The sequence below is a fragment of the Peromyscus leucopus genome, chromosome 8b, assembly GCF_004664715.2.
Source record: "Peromyscus leucopus breed LL Stock chromosome 8b, UCI_PerLeu_2.1, whole genome shotgun sequence".
NCBI classification, from domain to species: domain Eukaryota; kingdom Metazoa; phylum Chordata; class Mammalia; order Rodentia; family Cricetidae; genus Peromyscus; species Peromyscus leucopus.
Genome location: NC_051086.1, coordinates 2,196,357 through 2,212,982, shown reverse-complemented (window position 1 = coordinate 2,212,982; position 16,626 = coordinate 2,196,357). Strand labels below are relative to the sequence as shown.

The 16,626-nt window shown below is 52.6% G+C and overlaps 1 protein-coding gene across 1 annotated transcript; it reads right to left on the bottom strand.

The window, feature by feature from the left end:
• Window positions 1-32: 32 nt before the first annotated feature.
• On the bottom strand, window positions 33-9,658 carry Bicdl2 (BICD family like cargo adaptor 2). Its single transcript, XM_028853936.2, has 11 exons — window positions 9,419-9,658; window positions 8,243-8,434; window positions 6,710-7,004; window positions 2,958-3,173; window positions 2,730-2,846; window positions 2,496-2,642; window positions 1,609-1,800; window positions 1,346-1,495; window positions 923-1,053; window positions 617-737; window positions 33-521 (listed from the first exon to the last, which is right to left on the bottom strand). Exons 3-11 carry the CDS (start codon window positions 6,989-6,991, stop codon window positions 360-362), a joined length of 1,518 nt encoding a protein of 505 aa, XP_028709769.1. The 5' UTR covers window positions 6,992-7,004; window positions 8,243-8,434; window positions 9,419-9,658; the 3' UTR covers window positions 33-359.
• Window positions 9,659-16,626: the final 6,968 nt, after the last annotated feature.

Genomic DNA, 16,626 nt, shown 5'->3' with positions numbered 1-16,626 from the left:
TTTGCACTTTCTATCCAAGAATGGAGACCAAGTAAGTATAGAGATTTATATATTGCTCTGACCTATCCTTACACATAAATACCCATCCCCAGCCCTGTCCCAGGACAGAACAGGAGCCTGGTGCTTAGAAAAGATAGACCTATGTAGATTCGAAAAATAAACAGCTCTGCCCCGACCACCGACCTGGGGTTCCTGCCCCAAAGCTGGCTCCTGCTCCTGAATTGCCTCTGTCCACCTCTTGGGGCAAGGAAGACAGTGGCCTCTCTTGGAAGTTATTCAGCCCCTGTGGATCCATTGGCTGTTAAGAGGAAAGTGAGCCCCAGGGTGAGAAGAGGTAGCCCTGCGCCAGCCGCCAGCCCTCATGTCCTTCGGAAGAGGTTGCTTAGAAAGCCTCCACTCTGCCCAGATCCCAGGCGTAGTGAAAAGCCAGTCTTGGTGCGTTGACGAGCTGCTGCAGCCTCACTGAGCTCCTTCTGGCGCTGGGAGCGCAGCTGCTGTCCAATCACCACCTGCATGTCGTCCTGCAGGAGGGAGAGCAGGGTGGGTATGGGTCAGCGTGGAGGTGAGGTCCGGTCAGGATGCCTAGCCAAGCCCTATTCAGGGCCCGCCCTCTCACCTGCCAAGCCTCGAGCTCCTGCGTCAGCGCCACCTTCTGGCGGATGGCTCGCATCAGTTCCCGGGACAAAGAGTCGCGCTCTAGCGAGACTCGACTGAGCTCCAGTGACAGCGTCAGGACCCTAAGAGTAGAAGGGGGAGAGAATAGGGTCCAAGGTCACTGGGGGGCCACTAACATCGAAATTAAGGAAGGCTGAAGCTTCTGAGATAAGATGGAGCTTATACTCGTTAGGACGGTGGAAATAGGGGCCCAGAAGAGACCAGAGAGCAATCCTGGCTGAGGAGGGGGTGAGAATGCCAGGCTCACTTGTTCACTGCTTCGTCCCGGTCAGAGAGTGCACAGCTCAGGGCTTCCTCGGGATCGTCCTGCGCCCTCAGCTCCCTCTGTCGTAGCAGCTCATCCCGTAGGGTCTGTAGCTCTGTGCGGTGCAGCACGATCTGCAGGCCAGGGAAGAAGGTAGACTGGACAACGTGCTCTCCCCCGAACCTGTGCCTGCTCCGTAAACACCGCAGGCAACTCCGTCTGAGTCAGACTGGGGTGTGTGTGTGGGGGGTGTAGGGTAAGCCTTCAACAGAAGGGATGAAGGGAGGCGCTTAGGGAGGACGGTGGAGCCCAGAACGCTTCCTGGAGGTACAGGCCAGCTCGGGGTAAAAACTACAGGTTCACTGGGGAGCTCGGGGTTGGACAGTGGAGATGGGAAAGAACTGGACATCTTGGGCCCTCTCCAACCTCATCCTGTAGCCTGGCTACTTCTGCCTCCTTCTGCTCCAGTATCTCTGCTGGGCTCAGGGATGCTCGCTTCTTGGGGGGCTCCAAGCTCTCTTCCTGGATTGAAGGCTGGGGACTGGACACCTCTTGGGTCTCCAGAGACAAGATGGTCTGTAGGCCAAGGGAAATTATCAGTGCTGCATGAAACCTCCGGGGAAAGGAGGGGCAGAGCCTGCATCCCTCATTGGTTATTCTAATGCTTGGCTGGTAGGCTGAAAGCTCACCTGGGCGCCTTCACACTCATTGACAAGCTGGTCTTGGTCGTCGTCAAGGCTGTGGGCAAGCTCGGTCTGCAGGGAGGCGCCCGACACATCGGCGTCCTGGAGTCGCGACTCCTCCTCCAGCTCCGAGACCCGACGCTGCAGCCTCCGCAGCGTGCTCAGCGCCTCTCCAGCCTCGAAGCGAGCGCGTTCCAGCTGCAGGTCAGACAGATCATGCCAGCTGTCAGCAGGAAGCCTGCGCTCTGCGGTGGGCCCACAGGGGGCGCCCGAGGGCCGAGCACTGCCAGGTCTGCTCCCTGGTGGGGAGCCGGCCCCTCTCCTGAATTACAGAGCAACCTGGAATACACACCTCCCCTCTGCAGGCACCAATTTCCTCACCTATAAAACAGGGCGTGCCTGGCATCGTCCTCTGCCCCATCAGGTCATCTCAGTGTCCCCTCCCCCTGCACAGCCTTCCTTCTAGTCCACTCACTGCTTTGATCTAGCGTTTATTGATCCTTCTGAGTCTCACACCCTCACCACAGTCCTTTGAGGTATGTAATACCACCCCATTTCACAAGTGGGGAAACTGAGGCAGGGTGGGGCTGAGAAGCCAAACCATCTGAACTCAGACTGTCCTTCGTTTTCACTGTTTTTCACCGTGTCCATCACCCCAGACCAGGTTTCTGTCCTGAGCTCTGACCTCAGCCAGTCCCAGACTTGCATTTGCCCGGCTCTGATGCAGTCTCCCTCACAAGGCACTCTTTCTTGGTTCCGACTCGCCCTCAGGGTCCCACTTGCTTCTCTCTTGGTGATTTCACTGGCCTCATCTCCCAGAAAGTCCTGAGACATTGCCAAGGGCCTGGCTGGCTGCCCCACCCCCACCGCACCCCCCCCCCACCCCTCATTACCTCCAGCTTGTGCTCTTTCCTCTCCCGACGGAGTAGCAGCAACTCTTCATGGGTGCTCTGTAGCCTGCTTTGGCCTTTGTCCACTTCTTCACGGAGCCCTCGGATCTGGGCCTCTAGGTCCTGCCTGCGGTCCTGCAGCATCTGGTTCTGGGGACAGGTGTCCGAGATGAGCCAGAGGCTGGGGTGGGGGGCTGCTGGGCCGGTCTCAGGGAGCCAGCCCCAGCTGCTACTCACCTCTGCCTGCAGACTCTCGAGCCGTGCCCGCAGCTCGGCCCCTGCCAGGGCCTGAGTCTGACACTGCCCCCGAAGGGTGTCCAGCTCCCGCTGCAGTTCCTGCTCGGTCCTGGAGGCCTGGGGAGGCGGGGCTGACAATGGAGCCGTCTGGGTTCAACACCAACCCAGTCTGCCCGCCCCCACTGAGGGCCTGCGCATCGGTCCTCTCCAGGGCCGGGGCCATTCTACCTGGGCCAGCTGCTGGCTGAGTCTCAGGTTTTGCTCGCTGAGCTCACTGAGCGCCCTCGCCCGCTCTCGACCACTGTCCTGCTGCTCTGACCGTTGTTCCCCAAGCTGGGCCCGCAAGGCCTCCACGTCTCCCTCCAGCTCCACAGCTCTGGCCTCCCACTCAGCACCCCGGGCTGCCAGTCCTCGGCGGAGTTCATGATTCTCCTGCTGCAGCCTCTGTGGGGAGGGGAAAGACAGGAAGCCACCTAAGATTGGAGCAACTCGGAGACCAGGATGGAGGGAGGGTCACCCAGATCGAAAGAGGCCAGTCTGTCTAAGGCAGACAGGACAGCAAAAAAGGAGAGTCTGTAAGAAGCAGAAAGAGTGAAGGTTCCAGGCCAGACGGGCGGGCTGACGGGTGGGAGTCACATCCCCGATGGCCACTCACCTCCGGCTGCCGCCTGGGCTTCCGAAGTCGTAAGCGTCGTTTTTGGCGCCTGAGTCTGGTAGAATTCAAGCCCCGGCCCATGGCATCCCACTTCACAGTCTCCTGGAACTTCTGTGGGCCAAGTAGGCCCAGCCCCTCTCCCCTTCTCCCTCTAATTAATCCTGGGCTGTCCCACCCAGAGCCCCACCCCTCTACCTGCCCTCCTCCAAACCTGTTGGACCAGCGGCCGGGGAGGGAGACGGGGAGGCCGTACTTGACACACTAAAGTGCCCAGCATAGGAAGACAGACAGGTCTGGGGGGGCCAGTCCACTGTCTCTGGGCCTTCAAAGGTGACTCTGACCGCAGTTGCTACAATTATTAGCAGATGTTCCAGCCAAGTGCTTTGCCGGCTCTTTGTCTGTATTACTTCATTTCGTCCACTAGAGGGAGCATCCTCAGATGAGGAAACAGGCTCAGAAGCTAGTGCCTGGATGGCCAATCTAGGTAGTCAAACTCTTAATATTGGCAGGGCAGCAAAGCCCTGGGCAGCTTTGGGGTCCAGTTTTCCGGGCTAGTGCTAATCTCTGCTACTGCTATGAGGTTTCAACAGTCTTTTTGTTGTCTGTAGGTCCCTTTAACATCTTCAAGCCCTTTGTCCTTCAACCCCTACGGACATACATCATCCCTACTCAATATTCCCTGTGCTCCTCCTAGTCTAGAGTCTGGCTACTAAGAGTTGATGGAGACCAGCAGTTCAAGTTCACTGCCAGAGGGTCACAGGCACATGGGCACATGCCTGAATCAGGGATTTCAGAGAGAAGGGCTGTGGAGGACTCAGGGAAGTGAGCTGAGGAAGAGGAGCTGGGGAGTCGCTTAGGGAGGGGCTGATGTTTGCATCGGCTCCTGCAGGACAAGGGTAGCCAACCAGAAAGAGGGTTTCAGGCGGAACAGCAAGTGCAAACCACGAGCAATGGGAGGCTGAGATGGGAGGATGGTGAGTTCAAGGCCAGCCCCGAGCTGTACAGCAAACCTGACTCAAAAGTGGGGCAGGCCTGAGCCACTCAAGAAACTGAAAAAGACCCTGTCAGAAAAGGGAAAGTGTTGGGGGCTGGAGAGATAGATGGCTGCTCTTCCAGAGGTCCTGAGTTCAATTCCCAGCAACCACATGGTGGCTCACAACCATCCATAGTGAGATCTGGTGCCCTCTTCTGCAGGCGGACATGCAGGCAGAACACTGTATACATGATGAATATGAAAAATAAAAAAATAGCCGGGCGGTGGTGGCACACGCCTTTAATCCCAGCACTCGGGAGGCAGAGCCAGGCGGATCTCTGTGAGTTCGAAGGCTAGCCTGGGCTACCAAGTGAGCTCCAGGAAAGGCGCAAAGCTACGCAGAGAAACCCTGTCTCGAAAAACCAAAAAAAAAAAAAAAAAAAAAAGAAAGAAAAAGAAAAATAAAAAAATAGGGAAGGTGTCACGGACACCAGAGGACAGTGGTTCCCGGGACTTTTAGGCCACAGTGAGGAGTTTCAGTTTCATTCTAACTGTGATGGGAGATGCTGGTCCAGGAAAGTGATGTGACCTTTTTTTTTTTTTTTTTTTTGAGACAGGGTTTCTTTGTGTAACAGTCCTGGCTGTCCTGGAACTCGCTTTGTAGACCAGGCTGGCCTTGAACTCACAGAGATCCGCCTGCCTCTGCCTCCTGAGCAATGGGATTAAAGGCGTGTGCTACCACACCTGGTCTTTTTCACATTCACTGCTAGAGTCTGGGAAAGCTGGGGCCAGTGTGAGGATGCTGTGGAGCATGAGCAGAGACGCGGGGTTGGAGCTACAGAGAGAATGAGATATGGCGTGGAGATTTGGAACCCGGTGTAGAAGATTCAACATGGCTTACAGGTGTGCACCGAGGCCTGAGCACCATTTATATGCAAATGCTGGTTGGTGGCCTGGTGGAGAGGGTGGAGGGTAGTTGGCTACCAAGGTCAGCTTGGAGCAGGGATCCAGGTCAACAATGTGGGTACATGAAGGTGTTTACAAATACAGATATGAGCCCCAGAGTGAGAGTGGGGTTGACAGAGTGAAGACCCGAGATCCTACAACCCAGGAATGGACAAGAATGAGAAGAGAAGACAGATAGATGGGGAACATTTGGCACGGTGAATGCTGGGAGTGGTCCCAGTGTCTGGGGTTACGTGGATGGTTGAAGAGCTAGCCTATAGATTTAGGGGGGGCCTGCAGCTTGCCCAGGGTCACAGCCAGACAGGGATCTGAATACAGATCTTGTTTGTCCTTAAATTATATTTTTGTCGTTGGGACAGGGTCTCACTATATAGTCCTGGATGGTCTGGAACTTCTGCAGACCAGGTTGGTTTCACACATATCTGCCTGTCCTTGCCTCCTGGGGTGTCGGGTTTAAGGGTGTGTGACACCACATCCAGCCTGAGATTATTTTTTTGTAATTTATTGCTGTACTGGGCACGGAACCCAAGGCCTTGCATGTGTTACAGGAAACACTTTACTACTGAACCCCACCTGCAGTCTAGAGTTCTTGCTGGCGTTCTTCCTTTCTTTTTAGGGTCTCATGTAGCCCAAGTTGGATTCAAACTCAATATGTAGCCAAGGATGGCCTTCAAACCTTCTGAACTTCCTGCTTCTACTTCCCAAGGGCTGGTTTGCAGACCCCACCATGCCTGGATTCATGTGTAGCGGGGACCAAATTCAGGGCTTTGTGTTTACTTGGCAAGAATTCTACCAACTCTTCATCAAACCCAGTCTACTTTTTTTTCCTTTTAGTTTTTTGAAAAAGGATTTCTCTGTATAGCCCTGGCTGTCCTGGAACTCCCTTTGTAGACCAGGCTGGCCTTGAACTCACAGAGATCTGCCTGCCTCTGTCTCCCAAGTGCTGGGATCAAAAGTGTGCGCCACCACCGCCCGGCTCCATCCACTCTTCTTTCTTAATGAATGTGCATGTATTTGCTAGCTTGCTTGCTTGTTTTTCTTTTTCTTTTCTTTTCTTTTGAGACAGGGTCTCACTACACAGAATAGAACAGTCTGGCACAGAAGTCTGCCTGCCTCTGCCTCCCAAATGCTGGGATTAAAGGTCTGTGTCACCATGCCTGGCTCTTTTTCTCTAGGGACAAGGTCTTGTTATGTAGCCTTTCTTAACTTCAAGAGTTCTGGGAGTACAGGCTGGCACTATCCCTGGTTACCCTGCTCAGATCTGTTTGAGAGGATCACTCTGCCCACTTGTCCTCCCCGATCCTCCTCTCTCCTCTTCTTGCTGGGCTCTCGTCCCTGTCCACCCTAGCCCTGCCCACCCTCCATCTGCCCCAGAGGCCAGCTCACTTCTTCATGCTCCAAGTGCTGAGTGTTCAGTGTTTCTAGCTGCCTCCGAAGCTCCTCGTTGCGTTCCAGAAGCATCTTGCCAAGTTCAGCGGCCAGCAGCAGGTCCTTCTCCTTCTGTTGAAGCTGTAGGGCCAGGTCCTCTGGTTCCTCTGGCCCTGGGCCCCCTCCCAAGAAGGAGTCTCGGCGCTCCAGCACAAAGGGGAAGAACCCTTCATCACCGCTAGGAGAAGCGCCCCCTGAGAGGATCCCAGAAGGGAAGCTTGGCCCACCAGCGGAGTCCATGGCACCTGTGCATCTGTGGAGACAGGTTGTTGCTGATGATGCCACCCTGCAGCAGCCCCAGGGCTCGGCCCCTGATGGGAAACACCTAAGCCTCCCAATCTTGCAGCCAGGGCCTCCCTGGACCAACAAGGGTTAATGATCCATGTTGGCCACTCAGCTCCGTTAATGACCTCAGGGTAGACTGAGGCAGGAAGCAGAATGAAACCTGCCATCTTGCTCCGACTCCTACCTTCTGTCTTTGCCACATGATCTTTGCCTTCAGGAAGCTTTGTCCCTGCACTCTGGTGCCACAGGCCACCCTCTGACAGTTCCTGCTCCTCTTTCCAGTCCCTCACCACCTGGGCACTAATCCTAGAATGCAGGTTCAGGGAGACTCAGCCTTCAAGGATGAAAACAAATCCTTATCCTAAGAGTGCAGGGCTCTCACCATTAGGAACCTTTAGCCACAGGGATCCAACTCCTTCCCCTTCCAGAAACTCGGATCTCTAGCCCTTCGCCTTCTCATATCCCGGCTCTATTTTCTCAAGACCCAGGGGTTTTAGACTTGTTTAGCCTTGTCAGCTTTGATGGCCAGCGTGTCCCTCCCCCCCGGATTCCCAACAGAATCTCTTAGGTCTTTATTTTAGCAAGACCCAGGTATTCCTGCCTCTACCCCTCCTGATTTAGGAGCTCTCATCCCCAGACCCCCAATTTCCCTGGGCCTTGGCGCTGGCCCCAGCGCAGGGCGAGGTAACAGGTTGTGCCAGCCAGCGCACCACCGGGTTTCTGTTTACTTCCCGGCCCGCCCCTGGGGATGGGAGCCCTGTGCTTTACAGGGCCGCCCAGGGACAGGGGCTCAGGGGCTCAGGAGGAAAGGCCTGGCACCCTGGATTCTCCATGCCAACCCCCGGGAGGGTCCCTGCTCCCTCTTCACCCCAGAACGCACGCACACCTGTCCCCCTCTTCTCGACAGGTGCCAAGTATCGACAGGTGCCAAGCACAGCTGGGCCCGAAAATTCCAGGTATTACAGAAGTCCCAGTCCATCTGTCCCAGGGCCAGACCCAGTGCGTCCCCGATCCCTGATCCCTGCTTTGGGTATCCAACGCCTACCCACCACTCTCTCTACTGCTGGTGTCCTGGCTTCCCAGAGTTTTTTTCCAGAGTCCCTGGAGGCCGTTCCTGAGCTCCCTCATCCTGCCCTGCCGACCGGTCTTCCCCAACCATGCCAAAAGTCTGGTTGTCCCGCCCTCTGCACCCCCCTAGGCTCTCACCTGTCGCCACCGGGCTCCCTCCGAAGTTCCCCTGATCCCCAATGTCCTCTTCCGGAGGCGGCGCCAGGTGCAGGCTTGCACAGGTGAGGGGCGGTGCCGCGGGAGGGGCTGGGACGCCTCCTGGTGGTGGGAATGGCCAGGCGCTGTAAAAGGAAAGCACCTCCATCCTCTTAAAGGTCCATCTTGCTCCTACTGGGAACAGTAATTGAACACCTACTATGTGCAGATCATAGGCTGAGCAGAGAAGTCAGCTTCTTACTCTTCACATTTGTCTTTGGGATAGGAAATTATTAATAAGGGTAACACAGTAAGCCCTCCACTAAGAAAGCTCTTTTCTAGGAACAAATTGTTCACCTTTGTGACATCCTAAGGAAGCAACTGCTACTGACATTCCATTTTATAGAGGTGCAAGCTGAGCTTCGGGGAAACCACTGGCTCTGTTTGGGGCACAAGTGGGCTATTGTCTTAGTTACTTTTCTGTTGCTGTGATAAAGCATAGTGACCAAGGTAACTTATAGAAGAAAGCATTTGATTTGGGGGCTCATGGCTCCAGAAGGTTAGAGTCCATGACCATCATGGCAGGGAGCATGGCAGCAGACAGGCAGGCATGCATGGTGCTGGAGCAGTAGCTGAGAGCTTACCTCTGATATAAGGGCAGGAGAGAGAGACAGAGAGAGACTGGACCTGGTATGGACTTTGAAATCTCAAGCCCGCCCCCAGTGACACACGTCCTCCAACAAGATTAGACCTCCTAATCCTTCCCAAACAGTTCCACCAATTGGGGACAAAGCATTCAAATGTAAGAGTCTGGGGGGGGGTATTCTAATTCATACCACCACAATTATGAACAGTGAAAGTGTGATGTTAACATCTTTTGGGGTGGTGGCAGGGTCTCATGTATCACAGGATGGCCTCAAACTCACTGAAGAATAGAGGATGACTTTGAGTTTCAGATGACTCTGGCTCCACCTCCTGGGTGCTAGGATGGCAGGCAGGCATCACCGCACACTCACTTTCTGCTGGGCTGGGGTTTGAACCCAGGACCTGGCGTGTGCTAGATAAGTACTCTACCAACTGACTATAGCCCCAGCCCTAGCAACTTATTCTTTAATCAATTCCTGCTGCATACAAGACACTGATGACCGGGCACCTAAGGTGGCTGGCCTCTAAGCACACCTGAGTCCATGTGGCTCCAAATGTGGGCGTCCAGTTCTTTCATCCTGCAGAGTTGGGCCCCATGTTCCAGCAAGGGCAGCAGCCATGATATAGAGGAATGGGATCCAAGGCAGGTGATATAGGACCAGCCCACACAGTGGGACCCCAGCCTTGGCCCTGTGACTTGTCATAATTCTCTTCAGACACTGTGGCCTCCTGAGGAGACACAGGACAGGAATTCCAGACCACACAAGGAGGACAAACAGATCTCTGGGAAAGTGGTCTGCTGGCAAACGTTTAACAATAGTCTGTGGGAAGAACAAAAGCCACAGCTTTGTTACATTTACCAAGTTCTGACGTAAGAATGCTCCCTCCTGATGATTGGAGGTTACTGCCAGGATATCAGCTGAAGGTGTACAGTCAGCTGAGAGAGTGCCGGGGAGGCAGGAGGGAGAGATATGCTGGAGTTGAACCCGGAGCCTCTCCACATTCTACCCAAGAGCTCTACCTCTGAGCTATGGTCCTCATAATCAGCTTTTCCAGTATTATCTGCTCTGTGTGTCTCTGGCTAGGGTTCAGGATGCCTGAGTCTTGGGAAGTTGAAGGCCTTGGGTCTAAAAATTAGGTAGTAGGCTGGGCACTGGTGGTGCACACCTTCAATCCCAGCACTCGGTATGGGGGCAGAGGCAGGTGGATCTCTTTTTTTTCTTTTTCTTTCTTTCTTTTTTTTTTTTTTTTTTTTTTGGTTTTTCGAGACAAGGTTACAAGGTTTCTCTGTGTAGCTTTGCGCCTTTCCTGGAACTCACTTGGTAGCCCAGGCTGGCCTTGAACTCACAGAGATCCACCTGGCTCTGCCTCCCGAGTGCTGGGATTAAAGGCGTGCGCCACCACCGCCCGTAGGTGGATCTCTTGAGTTTGAGGCCAACCTGGTAGGCAGAGTGAGTTCCAGAACAGCCAGAGCTACACAGAATTATTGTCTGGGAAAATAAATAAACACACAGAAACACACACGTAAATGAGAGGTAGAAGCTGGAACTCACAGCTTATGAGGAAAGGGACACAAGGACTCCTTGAAGAGGTAGTTCAGGGGCTGGGACTCCTGGCTCCTGGAGATGAGACAAGGCTTTCTGCCAGCAGAGAGTACATGGAACACAATTCTTTGGAAGGGAGTTAGAGACTGAAAACTGCCTGGCCTTCTTGCAAGGATGTCATGCCCCACCCCACCCCACCCCCCCCACCCCCCGCCCCAGCATTCATAAGAGCAAAGTGACGGGCTTTGGAGAACTGAGAACATTACACCCTCTTCCTGGCAGTACCTCCTGACCTCTTTGAAAAACCAAGCAATGCAACCGGGCGGTGGTGGTGCATGCCTTTAGTTCCAGCACTGAGGAGGCAGAGGCAGGAGGATCTCTGTGAGTTCAGGGTCAGCCTGGTCTACAGAGTGAGTGCCAGGACAGCCAGGACTACACAGAGAAACCATATCTTGAAAAACCAAAAAAAGAAGGGAAAAAAAAAAGGAAAGAAAATCAAGTGAAGCGTCCCCTCCAATGGTCAGTCACTTGGACCCCACCCGGCGGCACACCACGCTCAGCCCACCTGGCAGAGGCCCTCCAAAGAGGCAGGTGCTGAGGTCATCTGGACTCGATGAGACGAGGGCCCGCCCTCTGGGAGGCTCACAGCGCACCCCAGGCGTGGGAAGGGCCAATAAACTGGAAACAAAGCAGTAAAACAATAGAGCAAAGGAGCGTGGTGCGTGGGTGCTGACGTCCAGTGGCTGCAGTTCTAATTCCAGTTGGGCTGTCGGCCTGAGGTGTGTGTGCCTGTGCCCCCAGCTGACTAGCCCCCTGTGGCCCCCTGTGGACCTTGTTTGTAAGTAGGGGCCACGGCAGCTGCTGGCTGGCAGGAATGGAAAGATCCAATGAGAGTAAAGAACTGCCCTTGTGACTCACCTGTGTGTTCCACTGTGTTCCACCTTCAGGACAAACCTATGAGGTCACCCCAGTCATAGGTGAGGAACCCAGAGGTGAGAGGTAAAGTCAATGTTTGTGGGTGCATACATACCCTCACCCTGGATCGTCTAGCGCCGGGTCCCAGACACTCTTGGTGTTGTTTGTTTTGAAGATGGAGTCTTTTCTACGTCATCCAGACTGACTGTGCATACTCAATCATCCAGCCTTAGTCTCTAGAGCACTGGAGTTTTTGGACGTTTGAATCTAGTTCCCAGCTCTGCACCTAGCTGTTGGATTGGAGACTTCCAGTCCTATCCCCCTTCCCTACTCACGTGGAGGAAGATAGGCAGAAGGGACAAAGTGTCCCCAGGGAGGCCCTGGAGAACTGGACATGAGGAACCATCCAACAGCCGTCTCGTGCTCTTCAGAGGGGCTCCTGAGCCAGCCAGCCTTCCGGAGGCCCATGCCCGACTCCCACACCTCTTCTCACCCCCCTCCATCTAACTAGCCCCTAGCGATCCATGGCGAGGGTGGAGGGAGGAAGTCTCCTTTTGGGGGAGCCTTCCCAGATCTTACAGTACCTTGGCCAAGCTCTGCTGGGCACCTAGAGGCCTCCCTTCTCTTCCACACAGGCGACTGGAAGGAACGGCTTGGTTCCAAACCACAGTGCCCTCAGGCTTTTAACATGTATGAAGTCTGTGAACAATAAGTATATTGTGGGGAGGACTTGAAATCTTTGTATGAAATGTTTCACACGGAATGCACTGTTAATTTATTTTTAAAAATCATATAGAAGCTTTCAGAATGTCAAGAAAATAGCTCCAATGCTTTTCGCAGTTACAGAGAAGTATTTAGTAATATAGTGATGTCATATATGCTATATCAAAGACAGCTGGATCAAAGAAACGCTGTCCCTATATATAGCTGGTCCACTCTGTATGTCAAAACTGCTTTAAAGCCTGCGTGTCAGAGGCTGAGGCTGGAGAATGCTGATCTTGAGTCCAGCCTAAGCTACAAGGCAAGACCCTGACTCAGAGCCAAAAACAAACAAGCTTCCACAGCCTTGCATTTCATCTTCCTCCTTAGAAAGGGTGAATTATGCCTGGTAATGGTGGTGCACACCTTTAATCCCAGCACTTAGGAGGCAGAGGCAGGTGGATTTCTGTGAGTTTGAGTTCCAGAACAGCTAGGGCTACACGGAGAAACCCTGTCTCAAAAAAAAAAAAAAAAAGAGCGCTGGGATTAAAGTTGTGTGCCACCACTGCCCAGCTGAGACTCAATCTCCAAACACTGGGCAGGGACAAGAGTGAGCTGTTTGGGAGGAGAGAGATGCTTTACAGACAAGGAGAAAATCTTCCTGGACCCAGGGCATCCGTCACCTTCATTATCCCTCTTGCTCTTTCCAATTTTGATCCCTTGCTCCTCCCCCTTTTAATTTTTCTATTCCAGGTTATTTAACTCAGAGTACAATAATATTCTTTTCCAGCATTTTCTTCAGTTTAGAAGGGCTTTGTCTTGTTTTGCTTGTTTTTTCAGTACCAGAGATTGGACCCAGGGTCTCACAAATAGTGGGCAAGTGCTCTTGACTTGAACCAGGGTGTGATATGGAATACCTTTAATCCCAGTGCTTCAGAGACAGAGGCAGGCAGATCTCTGAGTTCCAGATCAGCCTGGACTACAAATTGAGTTCCAGGACAGCCAGAGCTGTTACACAGGGAAACTCTGTCTTGTAGGGGCAGCAGTGGCGGCAGCGGCGGCGGCGGCGGGGGTGGGAGGGTGGGGGTGGGGGGGTGTTATATATTAAGGAATTCCAGCACTCAGGTGGCGGAGAGAGGAGGATCTCCGGGAGTAAGAGACCAGCCTGGTCTACAGAGTGAGTTTCAGAACAAAGTGAGCCCTTGTCTCAAAACAAAAACAAAAGGACATGGAAGGGGAAGGAAGAAACTCCACTTGGCCTGCTCGCCCTCACTCTGCACGGCAGGTCCCCCTATCCTGTTGTTGAGGCGCTCCTTCTCCAATATTAGAACCAACTTCTGGATTCCAGTGTAGATTGGAGATCAGCAATTGTCTAGGAACCTTCCAGTGCCAGGTTGGGACTGCTGAGACAGCCAGCCTCCTGGACTGAACAACTTGGAGACCTCTCTAGTGTGAGGTGAGACAGCCACTGTTGGACTACAAAGACCACACCCTGCTCACTTCTGCTTTGGATACCCAACACAACTGCTAATCCAACCCACCTTCAGTTCCTTTTGACTTTGGATAATTTCATCCAAAATGGATCTAAGTTCAAAGTACCAGGTGGGTAGGGGCTTCAGATGCAATGAGCTCCTAGTTTTCCCATCATTCCCCTGTATGCCTCCCGGAGCACAGGACCCCTACTCAGGAAGTGTATGAAGATATGCTAGCTCTGGAGTCTTTTGGATGTCACATGCCTACTGTCACCTGCTGTGAGAGGGATGCCATGGGGCAGCTCTGTCAGCTCTGTGTGAGGGAGGCCTGGAATTCCAAAGGCCAGGCTTCAGAGCCTAGAATCTCGAGAGACCTGTACCCTGGAGGTTAGGTCCCTGGCCACTGCATTGATTTCAAAGCTGGGCCACAACTCTGAGGACAGCTGGAACTTGAGCAAGGAGCGGCTTGCTGAACCCTGTGGTTTTCTGACTTGGGCCTGTTGAGGACACAAACCCAGAGAGCTTCCTGAAGCAGGAGGAAGAGCCCCCTGGCTGGGTTCCTACACTTGCAACCCAGGAAAGTGGAACCCCGCCAGCATGCCTGCCCAGAGCCCATCCTCAAAGCTGTTCTCTTCCAGCTCTCTGTGCTCCAGGTAGTGAGCACTGGAGCCTGAGAAATCCAGTGCTGGGGATTTAGAGTGATGTCTGGGGGCCGCTCCAGTCGGCCACCACCTAGTGCAGCCATTCTTGTTGACAGCCAACCCCACTCCAGTAACACTGGCCCCCGGCTTCCTCTTCCCCCTTCCTTTGGTGACTGGGATCCTTTGAAGACAGGTGGCCTTACCTAAGCCTTTGCTTCTTCATGTATCATGGAAGGATCTGCCTTTTGACATGTTACACATCTTTAACTTTCTAAAAATAAAATATCCCCAAATCAGGAAAAAAAATATTTTGAGACAGGTACTCTGTAGCCCAGATTGGCCTCCAACTCTTGATTCTCCTGCCTCGACCTCCCACATACTAAGATTACAGGCTCGGGACTGGACCTGCCTAGACTAAGTCTAACAGGTTGATCGCAGTCCTCGGGGGAGGATTTGCCCTGGAGGAGGTGGGAATGGGGGGTAGGCTGGGGGTAAGGGGAGGGGGGAGAATAGGGGAACCCATGGCAGATATGCAGAACTGAATGGTATTGTAAAATAAAATAAAAAAAAAAAAACCTGGAAAAAAAAAGATTACAGGCTCACACCATCAGACTTAGCTTCTCCTTTGAGTTTTGGGTGATATTCAAAACGGAAGAAAGCCGATGGAGGCCAGGTATGGTGGCTTTTGTTGTAATTACAGCACTCAGAGGCAAGGGGATTGCTGGGAGTCTGAGACCAGCCTGGGCTATATGGTGAGTTCCAAGCCAACCTGGACTACATTATGAAACCTATCTCATAATTAAAACCAAAACAAGGGCAGTGGTGGCACATGCCTTTAATCCCAGCAATCGGGAGGCAAAGGCAGGCAGATCTCTGTGAGTTCGAGGTCAGCCTGATCTACAGAGCGAGATCCAGGAAAGGCACCAAAACTACACAGAGAAACCCTGTCTCAAAAAAACAAAACAAAAGAAAAGAAAAAAAGAAAAAAAAAAAAAGATCCTACTTCCAGATAAAGTCACATGCTCAGGTATCTGGACACAGGGCCTCCTCATATATTCCAGGGGACATAATTCTACTTATCACAAGGATTAATGTATATATTAATGTATATAAATGTTTGTTGGTTGATTTTTCGAGACGGTTTCTATGTGTAGCCTTGGCTATCTTGGAACTGGCTCTGTAGACTGGGCTGACCTCAAACTCAAGAGATCTACCTGCCTCTGCCTCCTGAGTGCTGGGACTAAAGGTGTGTGCCACCATGCCCACCTAAATTTAAAATTTGAAAGTTTTTTTAAAAAATGTTTGATTTTCCACAAGGACACTGAACTAAGGCCTCCAGATGCTGGGATGTTCTAGCTCAGAACCACACCACAGCCCTCGAGTGTTTTGTTCTGCTTTTGAGATAAGATCTCTAGTCCAGGCCTGCCTGCCTGGAATTACCTATATCGTTGATGTTGGCTTTGAACTTCTGACTCTTGCTCACATCTGAGTGCTGGGATTACAGGCCTGTACCACTCTACTCAGTGTATGTAGTGCTGGGGATAGAACCCAGGGCTTTATGCATGTTAAGTTAGTACTCTACTAACTGAATTATAACCCAGTCCATAAGTGTCTTAAATATGATGAGTTTGGACAAAAATGGAACATAGCATAATTGCCATAACCATGATAACTAACACCCCCCCCCCAACAAAGTTCCCTTAATACCTTCTCTCTCTCTCTCTCTCTCTCTCTCTCTCTCTCTCTCTCTCTCTCTCTCTCTCTCTTTCTCTCTCTCTCTTTTTGGTTTTTTGAGACAGGGTTTCTCTGTGTTGTCCTGGAACTCACTCTGTGGACCAGGCTGGCCTCGAACTCACAGAGATCTACCTCTACCTCCTGGGTGCTGGGATAGTAGGCATGCGCCACCACTGCCCAGCCTCCCAAGACCTTCTCGGTCAATGTCTAACTGCTGGCAACGACTGAGCCACTTTTTTGTGGCTTTTCCACATTGTCCCTAAAGAAAGTAGATTTGGGGCTGGAGAGGTGGCTCAGGGGTTAAAGAGCGCCTGCTGCTTGTACCTGGCTTTTGCCTAGCTCTTTAACTTAACCTGTTTCTCTTCAGCTACGTTTCACCTCGGGGCTTTTTACTTTTCTTTCCTTCTGTGTGTTATAATTTCACTGCTTCTTGTGTCTGTCTGGTGACTGCCTGGCTTCTGGCCAGGGCATGGCCCTCTCTTTCTCCCTTCTTCTCTCCTCTGCCTAGATTTCTCCCCCTACTCACTCTGCCACCAGCCCCGCCTGTCCCTCCCCTGCCTAGCTATTGGCTGTTCAGCTCTTTATTAGACCTATCAGGTGCCTTAGGCAGGCAAGGTGAAACAGCAACACATCTTTAAACAATTAAACAGATGCAGCATAAACAAAAGTAACACATCTGTGCCTAGTTAAAGTAATATTCCACAACAGCTGCTCTCGAAGAGGATTCAGTTCCCAGC